General features: G+C 39.4%; 1 protein-coding gene across 1 annotated transcript in view; it reads left to right on the top strand.

The window, feature by feature from the left end:
* Window positions 1-22173, top strand: part of ADK (adenosine kinase) — a 637433-nt gene that overhangs the window by 612474 nt on the left and 2786 nt on the right. Inside the window, exon 10 of the mRNA XM_030569565.1 lies at window positions 1022-1108. Within this exon, the coding sequence (XP_030425425.1) occupies window positions 1022-1108 (87 nt within the window). The remainder of the gene's footprint in view (window positions 1-1021; window positions 1109-22173) is intronic.

Raw genomic sequence — 22173 nt, 5'->3', positions numbered from 1 at the left:
ACTTATATTTTTATCAAAAATTAAAGGGTGAAGACAGTTCTGATAGTTTTCAGTTTTGCTGGCTGGCAGGCAATGTTTTTAACTATCTGCCAAAGGAAATCCGTTTGCTGAGACCATTTTAATGCACGCTGAATACCAGAGGCAGAACTTCCATTGGCTCTGTTACAAGAGTAATTTACACTTTAACAAGTTATTGTGAGAAGGTAGTCATTATATTTTTATCACGTCATTATGACATTACCACCTAGAAAGCCCTAGCTGATTGATTAGTGGCATATATTACATTTATAACCCAAGATTGCTAAAGTTATCATACGGAAGTGGTGCAGTTATGTTCAGTTGTAGTGTGTTGGTGAATTGGAGGTGCAGATGCTCTAGATCCGTCTGTTGAAATACTTTTTATGGGTGCCAGTAGAGGATAGAGAGCTTCAGGGAAGAGAGACTTAAAAAAACCGCTAAGGAAGAACACTGAGGTCACTGGACGTTTTGAAACCAAATCTACTTTGGCTGCGAATTCCTAGGGTCCATCCTCAGACACATTTTCAAATGAGATGCCGTTTCAAAGTATTTTACTACACCAAAATGTATTCACTTTGCCCCTTATCTTACATTTTTATTATTTTGATTATTTCACATTTATTTTGACTTTTCTTACACACATACTTGTAGGTCTTCCCTATTGGGCTTGCTACTTCCTGAGGCCTTGACTGGCTAGTCTAGAGGCTACATCAGCTGTCTGCAGCTGACAGGAGGTCCTGCTTTTGGCAGGATGGATTTTTCTCCACTCTCTTTTTATCTGTGTCTGCATCTTCTTGTGTTTTTCTGTCACTTAGTTCGACCACCTATCCACACATGTCCATGTGGTATATAAACTGACTTGTAAACTAAATGTATGATACTTTTGGTCCAAATTGAGTTGTTGAGCACTGACATTCACATGTTGGTTGTTTTATTTTGCAGTGAGGTGTTTCAAATTCTGTTTCCAAAATTACTAATGTTTTCTTTTCTCCTACTCTTTTAGAAAATGAAGTGACTGCTTTCCCAGTCTTAGACAGTGACCAGAGTGAAATCATTGATACCAATGGAGCTGGTGATGCATTTGTTGGAGGTACTTATTGCTTTCTTTACTCTCTTATTTGGAGGTTAGACTTTTTTTCCCCTATTCTTGATAGAATCTGCTTTTTCAGTCTAGAATTTCAAATTGTTCTTTAGAGTCAGTTTTGTTCTTTTCAAGCCTTCATTTACATCCTAAGATTGTGTGTTTTAGTTGTGTTCATTCTCACAGGAAAAAATATGTTCTTTGACTTTAAAAATAATATGCTATTATGTTATACCATGGTTGTTTTCACGAGATTAATTGTATCTGTCAGAATGTTGGATAAACAAGCTGCATCAAATACATTATATAGTGTACTCGGATCCCTCCTGGCTTAAAATTTTAACACGTTGTTCTTTAAAACAGGTTGTGGCGAATATTAAATAGTATTTTAATAATTGAGTGTAATGTCTTCTGATCGTGTCATTTTGTTCTAGAACATCTGTTTCAAGTCTAGTTGTTTGGAGATCCGAAAATAATATAAAGGGTTAATTTTTAAAAACTAGACTAGAATATTATTTGGCACTGCTTAATATTCATTTGCAAATTTACTAATTTTTGGCATAAGCCCTCAAAAAAAGAGGATGTTATGTCTGTGCCTGGTTTCAAAATGACTCAATATAAGCCAAGAAAAATTCCAGTCCAAAAATTCCCCAGTTGATTGTAGCATTTATGTAGTGCAGTGACATGCTATTGCATCTTGAAGGCTCAATATCCACATAGGTTACGTCTACATTAGAAACTCTAGAATGGCATGGTTGCAGCACTAGAGCTGTGCCGCTGTCGTGTACACACTTACTACAGCGATGGAATATGTTCTTCTATCACTAGTAAATCCAGCTCTCCGAGAGCTGGTAGCTAAGTCGATGGAAGAATTCTTCCATCGACCTAGCAGTGTCTATGCCAGGGCTCAGGTCCACTTAAATATATTGCTGAGGGAGTGAAATTTTTCACAGCCCTGAGCAATGTAGTTAAACCAACTTTCTAGAGTAGACCAGTCCTGAATAATAGCAGCAAATGTCCCATTACACCTTCACTTATTGGAAGCACAGACTAAGACAGAGATTCTCAAACTTTTTTTTGTTGATGGACCCCTTTTCAAATACAATGTTAATTGTGGACCCCCCCGACTGAGAAACTAGTTGACAAAAGTATCTGTGTAGTTCGTATAAACACGTACTGTTAGTAATGCTTTAAGAAAAAGAGTAGAAGAGTACATATAGATAGATATCAGTGCGATGGGTGGGCGTGTTTCTTACTGCAGAGTCTATCTGTCCTTGGTGTGATGGCAAACTCATAAATCACTCTCCACTTCCAGGGGAGACCTGAACTTTGTCTTCATAGCTGGCATGGCAGAAATGGTGCTTCACATATATATGTTGTTGGGAAAGGTGTCAACACTTTTATTGCTTCTGTAACTAAAACTGGGTACTCTGCAGCAACAGTTGGCCAAAGCTGGCAAGGCATATGTTCCTGAAACTTAAATTTTCAGTGTTTGGACACAGGTAGTTCGAGCAGCTCCTGTTCTGCTTTTCCACTCAGATGGTAAGATGATATAGCAAAAGAGGAGAATGGATCCCAAACCCAATCATATTCCTCCCTGTTGATATTTTTAAACTAAACAATGAAATGCTCAGCCAAAGTTGAAAGGTGAGCAACGATCCTGTCTGTCACACAGTCAATTGTCATTCTGTGAGTATCCGGAAATTCTGTCAAAAGTAGAAACAGATCTGATGTTCCACTGCTCAGCCTAGTTTTCCAAATCTCTACTTTCTTCTGAAATGCTGCACTCCTGTCACTCAGCTCAAGTATGATTCTACTGCCCCCTTGTGTGGACAGGTTCAGCGCATTCAACAAGTTAAAAATGTCTGCAAAGTATGCAAGCTGCGCAATCCATATCGGGTAAGAAAAGTTTGTGGAGATCTTGGGATTGTGCACAGAAAGAAAACCCAGCAGCTCTTTGCAAAGCTCAAAAACTCTTTCCAATACTCTGTCGCGAGGTACCCAACACACTTCTGTATGAAACAATAATTTGTCATGTCCGGCGCTCGTTTCTAAACAAAGCTTTGCAAAAAGGCATGAATTCAAAGGCCAGGACTTTACAAAATTCACAACTGCATTTAGCACATCATGTAATTGGGGTTCCATTTTCTTTGATACAGGGGCCTGGCAATGCAACATACAGTGTGTTACAATTACATATAGGTTTATGGCTCATATTCTTGCTACAACACCACTCCTATTGCCTGTCATAGCGGCAGCACCATCGATGCAAACAGCAACACAGTTCTCCCAGTTCAGCGATTCAGCAGATCAGATCAGTCCCGTAGTCAATACAGTCCAGTTTCCTGTCTCCAAGGATGGCCAGTATCAGAGGCTTCAGATGAAAGTGAAAGAAACTATTTCGTGGACAATTATAGTGTAATTGCCAAGAAGGGAAGTTTCTTCCTAATCCCCATAAATGAGTGGTTGGTTCATGCCTTGAAGAGGGAGGGACTCTTCTTAATTTTTTTATCCTCTCTAATGTGAATGTGGATGTTCTCATTATCTATATAAAATTTTTGTTCACTTTTGAACCTACTAAGCACTCAGTCTCAATATTTTGTGGCAGTGAGTTCCACTGAGTAAAAGTACACATTTCTGTGTGGGGACCTTTCAGGGTCACTGAGTGTCCGTGGAACAGAAGAAAGAATTATTGCTATGTAGTTCCCAGTATCTATCCTAGTGTTGCCTTTAAAGATACATATAACATTTGCCCAGTATATTAACTGATTTAAGAGAGACTGTGTAAGTGTGTTAGCAGATGAGCCACTTCATGCTTAAGCTCCTTCAGTACTCTGGGGTATAACCACGTGCGCCTAGCGATTTCTTATTCTTTATCAGTTTGTTCCAGCACCTTTTCTTTTGATGCCTCAATCGCGGATAATACCTCATCTTTACTACCAGAAAAAGACTGGCCCAGGAAAGGATTTTCCCTACTACTCTCTGTGATGAAGAATGAGGAAAAGTTGTAACACAGCTTCTCTGGAATGCCCTTATCCTCCTTATTTGCTGCCTTTATTCTCCGTAATCCAGCAGACACCAGTTCTCTCAGGTTTTCAGCTTCTGATTTATTTAAATAATTTCTTATTTATTTTTATTTCTTTGGTAATTTCCTAGTTTCCTTCTTATATTTTACCAGTCACCAGCGATGCTCCTTTCTATTAATCTCCTAGTGTTGGATTTCCATTTTTGAAGGATACCTGGTTGGCTCAAAAAAGCATGTGAGCTTTATCATCTAACTCTATTTTTACTTCTTGGCTTAGGCTCATATTTTCTGAAATCCCCTTTCTAGAGTTTAATGGCCCTGGGCTAGTTTGGGTACAATTCCTTTGCTGAGGATGTTGAACAGGTCAAGAAATATTAAATTATTGAACGATTTTTTTTTTAAATTGAGATATACCTATCTCACAGAACTGGAAGGGACCCTGAAGGGACATTTAGTCCAGCCCCCTGCCTTCACTAGCAGGACCAAGTACTGGTTTTGCCCTAGATCCCTAAGTGGCCCCCTCAAGGACTGAACTCACAACCCTGGGTTTAGCAGGCCAATGCTCAAACCACTGAGCTATCCCTCCCAAATAGCTTTAGGGACAAGAAAGGTGGGGGAAGCCAAAAATAAGAAATGTATTTTTTTTTCCTCTAGAAAGAATCTAAGTACTAAAGTTCAGTAAATTTTAAAATCATTGAGATGAAAGATTTTTAAAATGTTCTGAGCACCTGTAGCTGACATTGGCTTCAACTGGCATTACGGGTGCTCAGCACCTCTAAAAATGAGTCTTCGAGCCTCCTAGTGTATGTAGCTCAAAGCTGTGCTCAGCCAAGCAACTAGAGACAAAAAATGAACTGGATTCTTTAAGTGGAACTTGTCTTGATAGGGTTTGACATCAAACATTTCTTTGAATTCCCTGCTTCCATCTGCAGGCAGAAAACCACGTTACCCATTGTCCAGACTGACCCATAAGAAATTGAATTTTAAAAGTTACTAAAATATATCATTTTGAAACACTTCTGTGAACACTACCGTCAGTTCTGCTGCCGCCAGTGGTTTTCAGCAGCAACACATCCTCTTACTAGCTTAAGCAATGACAAGCAGCTTTGCAGTAATTCAGCACCTCTAGTGGTTTGCAGCAACACACCAGATTTCCATTTCTAATATGAAATGAATCCCTGAAACACCCGTAAATTAAAGCTGTAATTCCACCTTGGGGTTCTGGTGACATTGACAAATCACTTGAGCTTTGCTAACATGGTTTATGTCACCAGGGCCCCCGGAATGAAATTACAGCCTGATTCTGCAGCGCTTGGAGAGGTTTCCTTATTATTTAGCCAGTCCCATCTTGAACAGCCCTAATCATGTGTTGCAAAGCCCATGTAATGGCAGCTCACATTGGAAATAGGAACAGTTATATCATTTTGAGCTCAATGTGCTCTCCTAATTTCCTAGATCAAGAGAAAACTCCTTTTTGCTGTCCTGCTGTTTTGTCAGAGTAGGTCTGTCTGCCATTTGGAATCCTCTTTGACATTTCCACAGTAACAAATGAAAACAGTGAGACTATTTTGTGACGATCACTGTCATTGTTCCCTGCAAAATCTCTCCCCTAGTGTCTGTCTACTAAATGGAACTGGGAAGAAAAATCATAACAAATGAACAGAAAAGGGTACAAAATCAGTATGTTCTACAAGTTCACTAACAAATGTTGTAGCTAATCTAATGTGATTTCATTGTATGCTGCATGAAAAGTGCTAGAGTATAAATTGTAACTGCAAATCATTTTTAAGTAACTTAATGCAGCAGTGACAGAATATATGCAGTAACGTTATAGCCATGTGATCAAAAAATCTTATACCACTTGCAAGGGCCAACATTCCTGAGATAAACGCAGTTCCTCATTAAGTGCTGTGAGGTGCCAAGTACTAGCCAGAGCATTTTACCTCTGTCCGTATCAAAGCTGTAGTCATGAGCTCACACCCATTGTCATTTTCAAAATCCAATTGATAGCTTTAACACAGACACAGATTCCAGGAAGAAGTTACCTATAGTTTAAAAACTACAAAGAGAAATCCTTCTTCGGTGTACATGCTTGCAGAATAAACAATTATCTCTCCTCTTTTAATGAAGCATAGCATCAGTCTTGCTCAGTGACAGCTACTGTATCAGCCATCAGAACACAATTCATATCTAAGTTAGTACTTGACACAACAGGAATAGTCTGTCCTCCTACGTATCTTCTGTGTGCCTCATTGAATCTTACTTTAGCTTATCATTTTGAGATACACAGGCTTTATTGGATATATTTTCCTGTCTTTTGTTATATTCTTATTACCACGTGGGCCAAAATAAAGCCAAAGCCCTCATCTTTAATATAGAGGTAAACCCTGTGGAGAATGCAGGTCCCAGTTTGTGATCCTCCCCCTTGATCTGAATGCCTTTACAAATTACATCTGGCCTTTGAACTGCTGGCAAGTTGCCAAGTGTCCCTCACCTGTGGAAGGATTTGGCCTCTTTCTTGTGGCTAATGCAAATGATTCTCTGTAGGTTAACATCCAGATATGATTTCAGAACAATGTAATATTTTGTATATTTATACTAGGGCTCTCAAGCAATTAAAAAAAATAATTGTGATTAATCGCTATTTTAAGCAGTAATAGAATACAATTTATTTAAATATTTTTGGATATTTTTTACATTTTCAAATATATTGATTTCAATTACAACACAGAATACAGAATGTACAATGCTCACTTGATATTTAATTTTATTACAAATATTTGCACTGTAAAAAAACAAAAGAAATACTATTTTTCAATTCCCTCATTAGAAGTACTGTAATGCAATCTCTTTATCATAAAAGTCAAACTTACAAATGTAGACTTATGTACAAAAAAACCTGCATTCAAAAGTAAAACAGTGTAAAGCTTTAGGCCTACAGGTCCATTAAGTCCTACTTCTTGTTCAGCCAATCACTTAGACAAACAAGTTTGTTTACATTGGCGGGAGATAATGCTGCCCTCTTCTTGTTTACAATGTTACTTGAAAGTGAGAACAGGCATTCCCTTGGCACTCTTGTAGCCGGCATCGCGAGATATTTATGTGCCTCATGCGCTAAAAATTCCTATTCCTGCTTCAGCCACATGCGTCCACGCTGATGACAAATTCTGCTTGATAACAGTCCAAAGGAGTGCGGACTGACATATGTTCATTTTCATTATCTGAATCAGATGCCATCAGCAGAAGATTGATTTCTTTTTTGGTCGTTCGGGTTCTGTAGTTTCCACATCGGAGTGTTGCTCTTTTAAGGCTTCTGAAAGCACCTCGTCCCTCTCAGATTTTGGAAGGCACTTCAGAGTCTTAAACCTTGGGTCGAGTGCTGTAGTTATCTTTAGGAATCTTACGTTGGTACCTTCTTTGCGTTTTGTGTAATCTGCAATGAAAGTGTTCCTAAAATGAACATGTGCTGGGTCATCATCCAAGCCTGCTATAACATGAAATATATGGCAGAATGCAGGTAAAACAGATCAGGGGACAGACAATTCTCCCCCAAAGAGTTTGGTCACAAATTTAATTAACGCATTATTTTTTAACAAGCATCCTCAGCATGGAAGCATGTCCTCTGGAATGGTGGCTGAAGCATGAAGGGGCATATGAATGTTTAACATATCTGGAACGTAAATACCTTGCATGCCAGATACAAAAGTGTCATGCAAATGCCTGTTCTCACTTTCTGGTGACATTGTAAATAAGAAGTGGGCAGCATTATCTCCTGTAAATGTAAACAAACTTTTTTTTTCTTAGCAATTGGCTGAACAAGTAGAACCGAGTGGACTCTGAAGTTGTACATTGTTTTGTTTTTGAGTCCAGTTATGTAACAACAAAAAAAATCTACATTTGTAAGTTGCACTTTCACGATAAAGAGATTCCACTACAGTACTTGCATGAGGTGAATTGAAAAATAGTTTCTTTTGTTTATCATTTTTATTGTGCAAATATTTATAATCAAAAATAATATACACTTCAATTTCAGTTACAACACAGAATATAATAATATGAAAATGTAGAAAAACATCAAAAATATTAATAATTTCAGTTAGTATTCTGTTGTTTAACAGTGCGATTAAAACTGATTAATCGCGATTAATTTTTTTAACCATGATTAATTTTTTGAGTTAATCACATGAGTTAACTGTGATTAATTGACAGCACTAATTTGTACATTACTGACATTTTTTTAAATTGCTTTGAATATGTAAAATATATCCAATATAAAAACCAACATAGGAAATGTACAAACAGGCTTATGCAGACCCCATAATCCCTTCGAGAGGATAGCTTTAGCACATCATTACCTCATGTATAAATGTTGCTCCAAGAAGTTGTTTAACATAAATCTAAGAGCTTGATTGTGTGAAACCAGTGTAAATCAGGAATAACTTCTCTGAAATCAATAGTTTCACTACTGGGGTAAGGGATTTCATTCTGCTTTCAAACATTTTTAGAGCTGCTGCCATAGAGTCATAGAAGGGACCACAAGGGTCATCTCGTCTAACCCCCTACTAAGATGCAGGATTTATTGTGTCTAAACCATCCAAGACGGATGGTTATCCAGCCTCCTTTTGAAAAGCTCCGGTGAAGGAGATTTTATGACTTTCCTAGGTAATTTGTTCCATTGTCCTACTGTTCTTACAGTTGGGAAGTTTTTCCTAAGATTTAATCTAAATCTGCTATGCTGTAGTTTGAACCCGTTGTCTCTTGTCCTGTCCTCTGTGGCAAAAGAGAACATTTTTTCTCCATCTTATGGCAGTCTTTCTAGTATTTGAAGACTGCTATCATGTCTCCCCTTCATCTCCACTTTTTCAAACTAAACATACCCAGTTCCCTCAGCCTTTGCTCATATGGCTTGGATTCTATCCCTTTGATCTTTTTTGTCACTCGCCTCTGGATCCTGTCCACTTTCTCTACATCCTTTCTATACAGCAGTGACCAAAATTGGACACAGTACTCCAGCTGAGACCTAACCAGCGCCAATCACCTCCTGTGATTTGCATGCTGTGCCTCAGTTAATGCAACCCAAAATTGCATTTGCTTTTTTTCCAAGAGCATTGCATTGTTGCCTCATGTTGAGATTGTGATCCAACACAGCTCCCAGATCCTTCTCAGCAGTGCTGCTGCCAAACAAGTTATCCCCCATTCTGTGTTTGTGCATGTGTTTTTTCTTCCCCAAGTGTAGCACCTTACATTTGTATATGTTTAATTTTATTGTCAATAGCACAGTTTTCCTATTTATCAAGATCTCTTTGAATTTTAGCTTCATCCTTCAAAGTGCTTGCAACCCACCCCCAGCTTTGTATCTTCTGCAGATTTGATCAGTATGGTCTCTATTCCTTCAGCCAGGTCATTAATAAAGATGTTAAATAACACTGGACCCAGAACAGATCTCTGTGGGACTCCACTTGAGACCTCCTTCCAATATGACATCATTCCATTAGTAGTCTTTGTGGTTGTTTAACCCATTATGTATCTACTTAATGATAGTTCTACTGAACCCACCTTTCTCCAACTTACTTATGAGAATGTCATGCAGGACTATGTCAAAAGCCATGCTAATGTCCAGGTATATTACATCCACCGCATTCCCCCTATCCACCAAACCAGTTTCTTTGTCAAAGAAGGCAGTCAAGCTGGTTTGCCATGATTTGTTCTTGGCAAATTCATGTTCGCTGCTAGTGATCACCCCTTCATCCTCCATGTATTTGCAACTGAAATGTTTTAAACATTGCTCTGTAGCTTCCCAGATATTGAGGTCAGATTGACTGGTCTACAGTTCCACGACTCCTCCTTTTCCCCCTTTTTAAAGATGGGCACTACATTAGCCCTACTCCAGTCTTCTGGGACCTCTCCTGTCATCTATGAATTTGAAAATATCACCAGTGGCTTTGAGATTTCTTCAACTAATGCCTTCAGCACTCTGGGGTGAATAGATTCATTCATCATTTAGAATTCATTCAAATTAGTCAGAAAATCTCTGATGAGCTCTTTACTTATCCCAATCTGCATTCCTTCCCCTTTATTGTCCATGACTCTGGGCAATCCCTCCTGCACGGAGAATCCAAGAAGCTTGAAAAATTGTTTTGGCTTGCAGCATGGTTTTCAAAGGAGTTTAAGGACGTTAGGTGTGCAAATCTTACTGAAAGTCAATGGAAGATGGACACCTAAGTCCTTTAAACTCTTTTGAAAATCCCAGCCCCCACCATTTTCTGTGAGCTCTTAGGATGGTTTAGAAACTAACTGAACCAAAAGTGAAACTTTCACAAGCAGCCATGGAAATTCCCTCCTCCCAAAGTAATTTTGATATGGTGCATGAATGTGCATCATCTTGAAGAGACCCACACATCCTTCCTGCTTTTTAAGTGATGGCATTTTGTGTGTGTGCATATACATATGTACTGTAGATATAACTAGAGAGTGCTGCGCAGGATAGCTGTGAGATTACACATCAGAAAGTTCTTTTGGCATGGTAAACAAACAGTAGTTTCAGTGCTTTGTGATATTAAAACTCTGAGATGAATGAGTTTGTGGCCTTATTCAAAAGTTCCTGTACTTACTATATTTGTATGATATTACAATGTTATAAACAAAAACCATGTTTTTACTAAAGTTGTAGCGAGCACAACATATCCTTTTGCTTCTTATGTGTTCGTTTCGGTAAGGACCTCACAGCAACGTAGACAGACATACAAGAAAAAAAATTCTAGGTGTCTTGAAATCAAAGTTTCAGAAACTAGAATCAATTCATTGTTGAGTGGCAAAACTGTGACATCAGAGACCACTTAATCACTATACAGTGGTATTTAGTTCTGTGTATAGCTATTTTAATTGGTTAAAATACCATGGAAAGTGGTCACGGTTTTTTCAATCACATTTTAAAAAGACACATTTCATGGATATAATGTCACAGCCATGAAATACAGCCCTCTGATGATACCATAGCCCTAAGATACAACTTTATTTGCCAGCTGGCAGTATGATTGTTGAGATAGCAATTAAATATATATTGATGTGTAACATGCAATGGCTTATTTCTGTTATAAAATGTATCTTCATGAGGAAAGAGGTGAGGGGACACTACTTGTGCGTTATTCTGTCTTTCTTTCCAAGTGAAGATAAATGTTATAACAGAAATCAGTGCTCATGTTGTCTTCATTTATACAACATGGGCGGCTAATTGCCTCTGAACAATCCTGTTGCTGAAGTCATAGTAGATGATGTATAAAGTATTGAAATAAAAATACCCTTTTAATATTATAAGCATTTTGACTGACAACCCATTTTCCACATCTTTCACGTTGCTGTTGTATAAACAGCACCCACCAGTATAATAGCTCAGCTGTAGATAGGGCATCAGTCTTCACATCCTAGGGGATGACTTGTCACAACTCTCAACATGTTCATTACTACACTGCTCGTGTGTTCTGATGTCATCCTTAACTCACAAAGATAAATGCCACATCTAAAATGAGGCTATTGGATGCCCCCTCTGTCTCTATAACTGACCTTCCATAAACTAGAATATTGTCTGTTTATGCCTTCATAGTGGATTTTTCTCTGTCACTGCTGGAGGTGCACTATTATTCTGATAAATGTTGTAGTCGGCCACCAGTATGCACTTTCCACATTGGAATTGGCACAATTTAGAAATTTGCCATACTGTTTGAACTGCCACCACCTTGAAAAAAATCATAATATAAAATAAACACGTCACTCAGAAAAAACACTGAATATTTCCTTTTTCTGTTTACCTCACTGATTCAGACTGTACAAATTGCTAAATATTAATTATAATGAAAACTAATCAGACATTTGCAATCATGAAAGCTTTCTTTGGATGTAATACATTATTGGTATATGTACACGGCCACGAACTATTCTCCAAATGCAATTTCAATACAATCCTATCTGTTTTTCTTACTTACCACCTTTCCACTGGGATCCACGTATTCAACTCTTTGGTTTTACTGTCTTGTCTGTATTTCATCTTATTAAAATATAGTAAATTACAATTTTTAATTTCCAGTTACACAAAACACATATGTTTTAGAAAACAACGTAAAGAAATAAGTGCAAGATAAACTAAATGCTAGTTCATCTGTTCTCATTTTGAAAGTAGCATTTAATTTTTTAATGCATTAAAAGGGATGTGTGTATGGAATAACATGTCCCACGGTACTTGGTTTGGCAGAATTAGGGCCTGATCTGTCAAGGTGCTGAGCACTGTCAGTTCTCATTGATATCAACAGCATTGTAGAACGCTCACTACCTTGCAGAATTGGGCCTTAAAGGACAGACATTTTTCTTAATGACTTTCTCGCCAGACTTGATGGGAAACGAAAACTGAATATGTCTTACGTATGTTTCAAAATATTTTGCATTAGAAATAGATTTTCATAACAAATTATTAGGTTCCAGTTTTTGCTCTGTTAGTTCTGGGACACAATGTGACTTAAAGTCTGAAAGCGAATCATCTCTGTTTAAAAATATTTTGTCACACCTACTGCCAGTGTAACATTCTATTTTATGTTAATGTGGCATCCATTAGAAAATCATGTAATGATGAAGAAAATGTAGTATGGAAGGTTAGAGAAGTGATTTTAATGTGTTACAATCTCTCACTCAGAATATTGGTAATATTTTTGCACTGTTTTAATGTATTCTGAGTAGAAAAACAGGCGCTAGTCAAACTAGATCATTGAGCAGATTCCTCTGGGAAACATGGCAGGATATAGTCCCCTGAGAGGTGATGCGTAAGATTAAGTTGATATTATATTAGCATAAATATAAACATATTGAAGTATAAAATACTTGAAATATATTAGCTATCTCATATCTGATGAGCCCTCTAATGGGACCTGTATCCTGCCCTAGCACTAAGGATTCACTGGATGATCTATGAGGTATTCTGACTACTATAATTTTATATAGTGTATATCACCTCCCCCAGCATTGAAATGCACCCACTTCACGGGTGGAAAGTGAAATCCTGGCACAAATGAAGTTGATAGAAAAACTCCCATTCACTTCATTGGAACTAGGATTTCACCCAGAGATGCACATGTCACTACACAATATTTAAGCACGTGGGCACCGATTCTGCAAATATTTGTATGCACATGCTTAGCTTTACTACTGTGGGCAGTGTCATTGAAATCAGTAGAGCTACTCACAATATCAAAGTTAAGCATATGCAAAAGTGTTTGCAGGATCAGGGCCACAAAGAGTAAGAAATACTGTGTCCAGTTGAGAAGTTGCCTTATCTTGCTTTCCTACTGTATTTAATAACACTGCTGTCATTGACACTTCTTAGTAATTGACAGAAGGCTTTTTCTTAGCCATGTCAATTTAGCATAGTAGTAGTTATTAAAAAAGAAAGACATTAAATATGACCCTTTTGAATTCATTGCATAGCAGCTCTATTTATATAGTGCTGTGGTAAAGAATTTCAGCCCACAAAAGTCATCCCTCTTGCACAAAGGTTTTATTTTGTTACACTCTGCATCCTTTAATGCCTGGCAATGTATTTGCAAACTGCAGTGGCTGACTTATGGTTGCTGTGGGAACTATAACTTTGAATTTCCTGGCTTTTGTGCATGTGAAATCTCAGCCATAATGTTACGTGCATTCAACCTCTTTGCATTTAATTTCCTCAAGCAGATGACAGGAGCATCATTCCCCCCACCTTCCAAACAGTGTTTAAAAACTGAACAGAAAGTAGCATTTTGCTTCTATTTTGTAATGTTTATAACTTTATCTTTTTTACATGAAATGAACCAAATTCTCTTCTAGTCATTATTTTTATAGCATGCCCATTGCCATGGTATCTGGACCCAGGTGCCACATTTGGCTTATTGAAGCAGATAAATAGCATCTGAAAAATTTCTGAACTGTTAAAAATCCACTTGTCTTCATTCTGATATCTCAGAAATGGTGAAAGAGAATTTTATCCAAGTTCCCAGAAATTCACTTGTGTGCTAAGAAAAAGTCAGAGAAATATCAGCTTGGAGATCATTTTTTTCCAGATAGCTGGATGAAAGTATCCAAGTTTTAATTTAACTGATGCAATGCTCAGATTACCTTTTGGGAGCCTGGAGACTGTGAAATACATTTCCTTCAAATTGTTTTCCCTTATCCTGGTTAAGCAGGGCCAGATCCAAATGTGAACTTCTTCCAAGTTCATTAGGTAGAAATGAAAGAAAAGTTGATGGGACAATCACTATTTAGGACCTATCAATATCCTTCCATCACACATTTCTTAGAGGAGATTTTAGGTTCATCTGGTTTTTGTACATTGCAAATTGTAGGGCTGCAAAACCCAGGCAGGGGGATGGTTTCAAAGTCCAAGCTCCAGCCCAAACCTGTACATTTACATAGCTGTGCTTAGTACTGTAGCGTGAGCCCAGGTCTCAAAATGGAGGCTCTGAGATTTGCTACCATGGTTTTAAAACGCAGTGTAGATATACCCTAAGTGGCCAGATTCACTATTGGGTCTGTACACTGGCATAAAAAGGCATAGACCCTAGCAAAGTCCTCTGATTATGGAAACTTTACCAGGAGAGGAGGCTGTGTCAGTAGAAAATGCTGCATCCTCTTTTCTACCCTGTGTTTCAGATGGGGCTATTGCTAATCACAAAGGTGGGTGGTAATCACTAGGCGTGTTCAGGGCAGCCAAGGTATGAACTGATTCAGGGACTCATGCAAAGCACCTTGAAGTTAATGAAAGGACTCCCACTGACTTCACTGTGCTTTGACTGAGGCCATATGTGCTTCCTCTGAACAACCTTCAGCAGCGGAGCTCCTGTAGAGTTCCAGCTGCAGTTTACACTTGCCAGCCCACAGCACAAGCATCAAGATGGGAGATGATGTGGCAACACTAAAATCCCTGTAGGGCACAAGCATCCTGGCTGGTGCTGAGAAGTATGATTATGCCTCACGCCACCAGCATTAGTGAACTGCGCAGTAAACTTACTGACGATATTAATAGTACAAACATGCTTTGCAATAAAAAAATACTTTGCAAACATTAACTGATTAATTGCTGAGATAACAGAGATGATGTGGGGTTTATTTTGTCCTTTGCTCTTGTAGACTTGTTTTACAGGTATTCTTTTATAGTTTTTTTGAGTTCTTTTTGCTCGAGAGCACAGCTGCACTCAGCACCTTCATTTCAGCAGGAAATGACTACTGTAGCAGTGTGAAACCACCCCCATCGCTTACCCACATTCATCTAGTCAATGCAAAGTTCCATTGTTTGTGTGAGTGTCCGTCCATAAATGATTGTATAAACTCAGGGTACGTCCACACTACTTGGCGGATTGGCGGGTAGTGATCGATCTGTCGGGGATCGATTTATCACATCTCGTCTAGACACGATAAATCGTTCCCTGAACGCGCTCACCGTTGACTCTAGAACTCTACCAGTGTGAGAGGTGGAAGCAGAGTCGATGGGGGAGCTGCGGCCGTTGATCCCACACCATGAGGACGGGAGGTAAGTTGATCTAAGATCCGTCAACTTCAGCTATGCTATCCTTGTAGCTGAAGTTGCGTATCTTAGATTTCCCAAACACACACCCCCAATGTAGACCAGGCCTCAGGCTGAGGAAAATACACACACAACTGGGTGATCCTTAAAGAAATTGAGTGCACTATAAAGGAAACAAGAGGAATGGAGATAGCAATAACAGCACTGCTACTCTTGAATGCATACTTGTTTCAGCTTTCGTGCTGGTCATTAGAAAATAAGAAGCTTTGTAACAAGGTTTTTTATATAGTCAGTGAAAAGTATTCACCATTTAGCACGTGAAACATTCTGTAAACACAGTGAAAATAGACTTCCCAAACCTTTTATTCATGATCTCATGGTTTTGTCATTCTGTGGAAGTAAAAATATTGACATTTACCAGGCTGTTTGTTCCAGCTTTCTGATCTCCTGCAGTTTATTTTTATAACAACCTTATTGATGGGCCTCTTACCAGCTCTCTAGGTTTAACTGAGTTGAGTCGATTTGTTACCAGGGCTTCAAGTAGCTGTTAGAGAACAAGCAAGACAGCCTAATAAAGCTGTAAACATGTTTACTCAAACGTGGTATTGATTTTACTTGGAGAGGGAGAAGCTAATGCTTATCATGGTGTCAGGGTAGATGAATTTAACTGCATTTTTTCATTGTCATCTGTCATGGTTGTGAAACACTAAGTAAAGCCACGAGAGGATAATTAGAATTGCTAGAAATTTAGCCCCTAAAATCGTTAACCACTTGGGATTTTTGTAGTTTAATTAGTTTTTTATTAAAACTTTCCTCTAGTGGTAGAATCAGAAAGGCCCTTCTAATGTGCTTTTCAGCTACAGTGAGAATTCAAGGTTGTCACTTGTTAGATCCACGTTTTAAACAAATGATTTTGTTGAGAGGGATGAGTAACTTTTTTTCTTTCACTTGTAATTAGCATAGCACTAGTTTGTCTTACGCATTGTAACAATGTGCCAAACTGCACTGCTAAAATTCCACCTGTGTTGCCTGAGCTAATGATTGTGCATTGATTGTTTAAGAATTCCCAATTGATTCCCTCAGATTAACACTCTGAGGTTTGACAGGTTTCAGTTCCAAGATTAGACCCAGAGTTATTAGAGTTAGGGTTAAACTGGAAACCCCAATGCAACTGCAACACACACACTTAGGAGAAAGCTTTTGAATTTGAAATAGTTTTATTAACACAATTAGAAAACACACAAAAGTTCCAAGCCAAACAAGAATGTAACAGTAATCCAATAGTAACTTTACATTCAGCATCATGTCATACGCATACTCTCACAATTCTTGTGGAGACCTAGGGCCAGGAGACAGGTGGTGGCCCACGAGGTCCTAACCTGGTTCATGAGGTCCTAACCCATCTGTGGCATGCCAAAAGACTCTGGTGATGGAGGTCTTGCTGGTCTAAGCCATGGTTAGCCCTATTGTAGTATCTGACGGCTGCAATGAATATTTATGCGAGCATTTGAGCTCCTTTGCCCATAACTAACTTCCTCACCATCATATTGTTGGGGTATCCTTATTCTGTACGTTAGTATATTAATTACCTTAAACTTATACATCCATTGGTTACTATAGCAATCCTGCAGTTAAGCATTTGCTAATTTTCCTATCCTAAAATATCAAAACTGGTATCAACTGACTTTTTGCAGTTACCTGTCAGCATTCGATACAGACTTTCAGTAGAACTGTTTATTGCAAAATTATATCTTATGACTTAGGGTCACCGTTGGTCAGTTTACTTAGGCTAAGGTTTATAGGCCTAATTTCCTTCTACTAAATGCTTAAGCTAGTATCTTACAGGTTTGTGCCTGTAGGCTTCTTGTATTACTGCCTTATACCTACACCTTACATTTAGGCATAAAAGTTAACTTTAAACTCATACTTTAACCCATAGATGATACCTTTAATCAAAATGTTTCTATTTAGAATAGCCGACCATCAGTTTGTTAGATGGGCAGAGCTTCTGGCTTACCCCAATTCTTGGCTGTAATATCCACCATCTGCCACAGAAATAAAAAAGGAGGAGAACCACAGCATGTCTAAGTACAGTTGTTCAGCGACTATGTTGCAGAAACATCTGATGCCAATGTCTTTTACAGAATCTAGGTTGGCTGGCTGATTTCTTGGCACCAGCTTTGCTAACCACCTGATCACAGTTGACCAGATTTGTGTTGCCATAACATTATCCCACACCAGTAGCACTAAAAGACTTAAAGAAAAATGCAGCAGTGTTAGCTAAAAGATTGTATATGGTTTGATGCTAAAGTACTACTTCCTTAAAACTACATCCTCCCTAATTGTTTTTGCCATTGCTGGCCTGAATGGCTAGTGAAATCATATAAGAATAGATTTGTATTTTCGAGTAATTTGGAGATGAGGAAATGTCTGGGAGGATCAGGATGCAGACCTTTTTTTTAAGGATCATGTTGCTCTGGCTTAGGGTTTGTTAGTCTTCCCGTTGACACATTTGATAACTGCTTTTTCTGTTTACCATTTTTTTATTTAAAGGACAAAATTCACTTTGCTTTGGGCATTTTATTAAAGTTTGCACAGTGCAAGGAGCAATAAATGTGACATACTGGTGGGGGAACCCATCTTTAAAAAAAAAAGAAGTGTTCTTATAAGAATGGCAGCCCAGGAGCTCCCTGTCGAAGACTTTAAACCAGTTTCCAGCCAACTGTAGTAATGAACAGTCATTAAAATTAATTGTCAAGTTTACGATTTGTAATGAAATGTTTGGCTTTCAATATTAGCTGGTTTTAAGTGTTGTTAAACCATTACTAAAGCAGAGCAAAACTGTTTTAAAATCTCAGCTATTGCTGATGTCATTGCACTAGCACTAGCCTCTCATTCAGAGATATCAGTGGTAATTTTGGAACAAAACCTTTTTAAAATGCATTGATTATAGTGACAATTGCTCCTAACACTGTGGGTTTGGAACTTCTGTATAGCTGACCACAGTAAAATGAATGCAGTTTTCCTTTAATGATGCTGAAGTTCAGTTCTGCTCTCAAAAGTAACTAAGTGAAAACAGTTCCTACTCCCTCAGTCTTTTCAGAATTGTATTAATAAAGCTGTGACGGAGTGAACTGGATTTTATTCCTGCTTGTGATCAAGGGTATGGTTTTCTAGGTTCCAGTCAGTTACACCCATGCAAAACCATTTGATGGCAGTTGGGAGGATGACGTCACAGGTGTCACTGACGGCATAAATGGTAGATAATAATATTATGCTAGTTTCATTGAGGGCCTAATTTGACCTGCAGAAGTTTTGTCTGATGACAATGTGCCATGAGGAAAGAAACCAACTTGACTTTCATATCCCATGTTGAGTCTGCAGGGCTGGAAGTTAGAAAAACTCATAAAACTGAGTACAGACAGCATGGAAATCATTGGGAGACCATAAAGATAGTACTCAGTGATACCGGAGACACTTTTCAGAGCCAACCTGCATTTTAGCTCCTGGGTAGATAGAAGCCCTGCAATTCTCTTTAGGAAGTAAAATTGGGCCGATAATAGCTGTTGATGTTTTCCCATAACCATTTCCATTGGCTGAGAATTTGTACATATCTTTGGTTTGGTTTATACCTTGTAAGGTACAAAATTTGGTTTTTCAAACACCATTTTATTGGACACAATTCCAACTGAGTTGTTGTAATGAACTAGGGCAAGATTGTTACTTGTTCAATTTGTCTGTGTGGGTGTGGTGGGGGGAGGAGGGGTACAGGGAAAAAGGCACCTCTTACTCCCTTGCACGAGCTACCCAGATCACTGGTTATAGTATGGGGGGCAGAGCAATCACCATGGATCTGCTATTCCCACCTCCTCCACACACACAAACAGAGGTGGTAGAGCAGGGGCAGGCAATGAGTGGGGGCCTTGACTCTGGTTGTTCCCCCAACACGCTGTTCACCAGAGGTTTGTATTAAAGCGTGCTATGTATCCATGTGTTCGGACTCTGGAAAAATGCTACTGGCAACATCATCTGCACAACGGCACTGGAACATTTTTAGTACAGGGGGTGCTGAAAGCCAGCCCTCTTACTCCTGTCCGCGCCTCCTTCCCCTCACCCCCCAAAGCTAAGGCTGAGAGCAGGGCTGTGTCTCCAGTGGGAGAGACCCAGACAGAGGTAAGGGGGGCCGGGGCTGTGGCCACAGCTGGGGGCGGGTGTGGGGCCAGAAGCAGAGCCCCGTGCAGGGGTCGGCAGCCGAGACCCCACATGCGGGGCCCTGGGAATGGAGGCATGTGAGTGGGAGGTGGGGCTGGGTGTGGGGCCCCAAGCACTGGGCCAGTGGCTGGGGTCGGCAGCCAGGAAGTGGAGTCCTGGGCGGAGGGCCGGGAGCAGGGTCCCGGGCACAAAGCAAGTGGCTGAGGAGTGGGGCCAGCCCCCGGGACCCGAGCCGGGAAGTAAGCCCTGGGCGCAGGACCAGTGGCCTCCCATAAAACCTGGGGGTGCTACAGCACCCTCCACATCCCTACTTCCTGCACCTATCATCTACAATTAGAAAATAAGTCTAAACAATATTTAGACAAAGCTGCATTATATTCCCTAAGATTTGATAGAATATACAAGGCCAGATTCTCAGGTCTAGCTGAACTTCTCTTGATTAAGGAGTTGTGCCACCTTTGCACTGCACTGATGGTGAGGGCAGCCAAAAAACCGGCTCTGCCCCAGCATAAGTTAGAATAGCGGCTAGCGCCTTAGAGGCCAGTCCCATGACCCGGCTTCACAGAAGGATAACCATGCCCATTATGCCCATGTGGGAGTAAGAGCAAGTGACACATAGTCAATACATAGGGGATGGAGTGAGGCTGAGGATACGGGCCAAGGCTGGAGTCATGCTGAAATGCCCCCCATGCTGGCACTTTGGGGGGAACTAGTGGTGTTCCAGTACTATCACATACTGAAGTATGTTCTTGCACTTTTTTTTCTGAAGCACTGGATGGGTCCCACAGTATTTGCAGTACAGAATGTTTCACACTGGAGAACCCAAGCACAGAATTATATTTGAATTTGATTGCCTTTTATTGAGCATACTTAAAAGGCCACTCTGCAGCTAAAGCAGTCTGCTTGACTGAGCTCTTTGTTTTTCTACTAAACCGAGAGTGCTTTCTGGTGTTTCCCTAGGGTCTACTTTGCTAACTGCCTAGGTTTAGTATGTGCTATACTTATATGCTTGTGATTTATGTGTTTGCATTATTACTTGATGCGATATTACTTCTGATGCTGCTACAGTCTCCTTTGTAAATCCTGTAAAAAATAAATAATTTTTAAAAGAAACTTTTGAGATTAGATATTGATCTGGGGCAAACTTTCCACTGGAGATTCTATGCGTTACACAAGTAGCAGCTGAACTAGGACCTTGAGTCTGCTCTCACTTACTTCAATGTGAATCAGGAGTAGCTCCATTGAAGTCAGTGGAAATACACTGGTTTAAAACCGTGGTAAGCTGAAAGGCAGTCAGGCCCTAAAGGTAGTTTGTATTAAATATCATTTAATTTCTTAAGATCCTTCACATACCTTGATTTCCTTATTTTCATAAATATTCAGAGTATTGACCAGCAACAAAGAGCATGATTTTCTTCTTTATATAAAGCCCTTTCTGGACTCATGCTCTTTGCAGAGCTGAGAGTTGTATGTGTTTTTCGAGGCCTGCAGAATACATCTCTTAGACTTACTGATTTAGAAATGGACATTCTTAATTGCCTAATTTTACATATGGCCATACCAGCACTCAAGTTTTAACCACCCAGAAACTCACTGGCAAGCTCATGCCTCCCAGGCAATTCTGATGTAGTGACTGACATTCTCTGTGTATCCAGGAAGGGTTCCACTAAGAATACATGCCAATTTAATGGAGAGCTGACTGTTTTCATCGCGTTATTCAGAAACCATCTGATTTCTACTGGACATGTTTTTTGAATTTCAGAACTATTATCCAAACCTGGTTGCTGGATGGACCCTCCTGCGACCAAACTGCCATGACTGTCAGTGCTCGTGGCACAATTCCTCTTCACTTGTTAAGTCTCTTGTCCTTATGTACTGAAGACTTCTGACTTTCACTTATGTTTATGGCCTCAGAGTTTGTCAGTGAAGTCAGATCTGTGAAACAGTAGCTAACTTATGGCTCAGGTTTCCCTGGAAAATTACTGATTTTAAAACACATCTAGAATCTTTCATGGTTGTCAAGCTGTCAACCAAAACACCTCCTTTCCAGCATCTCATGCATTCCGTTGGAAAATCGGTGGTATTTGACTAATTGAACCTGTGGCTTTTATATAAAAAGCCCTGCTTTTCTCCATGTCAGTGGAATTTAGAGATGACATTGAGGATCAGGTAAGCCTTTTTTTCACTGTTGGTTATGACGTGGAGAGGTTAGAACCAACGTAGTCATTGACAGAGGTCTTTTTGGCTCATTGGTATTGTCCACGGTTCTTGAGATTTTTGTGTTTCACATTTTATGTG

Source organism: Gopherus evgoodei, chromosome 7 (genome assembly GCF_007399415.2).
Source record: "Gopherus evgoodei ecotype Sinaloan lineage chromosome 7, rGopEvg1_v1.p, whole genome shotgun sequence".
In the NCBI taxonomy this organism is placed as follows: domain Eukaryota; kingdom Metazoa; phylum Chordata; order Testudines; family Testudinidae; genus Gopherus; species Gopherus evgoodei.
Note: the sequence above shows the minus strand (reverse complement) of the source record. Positions and strands in the feature narration are given on the sequence as shown.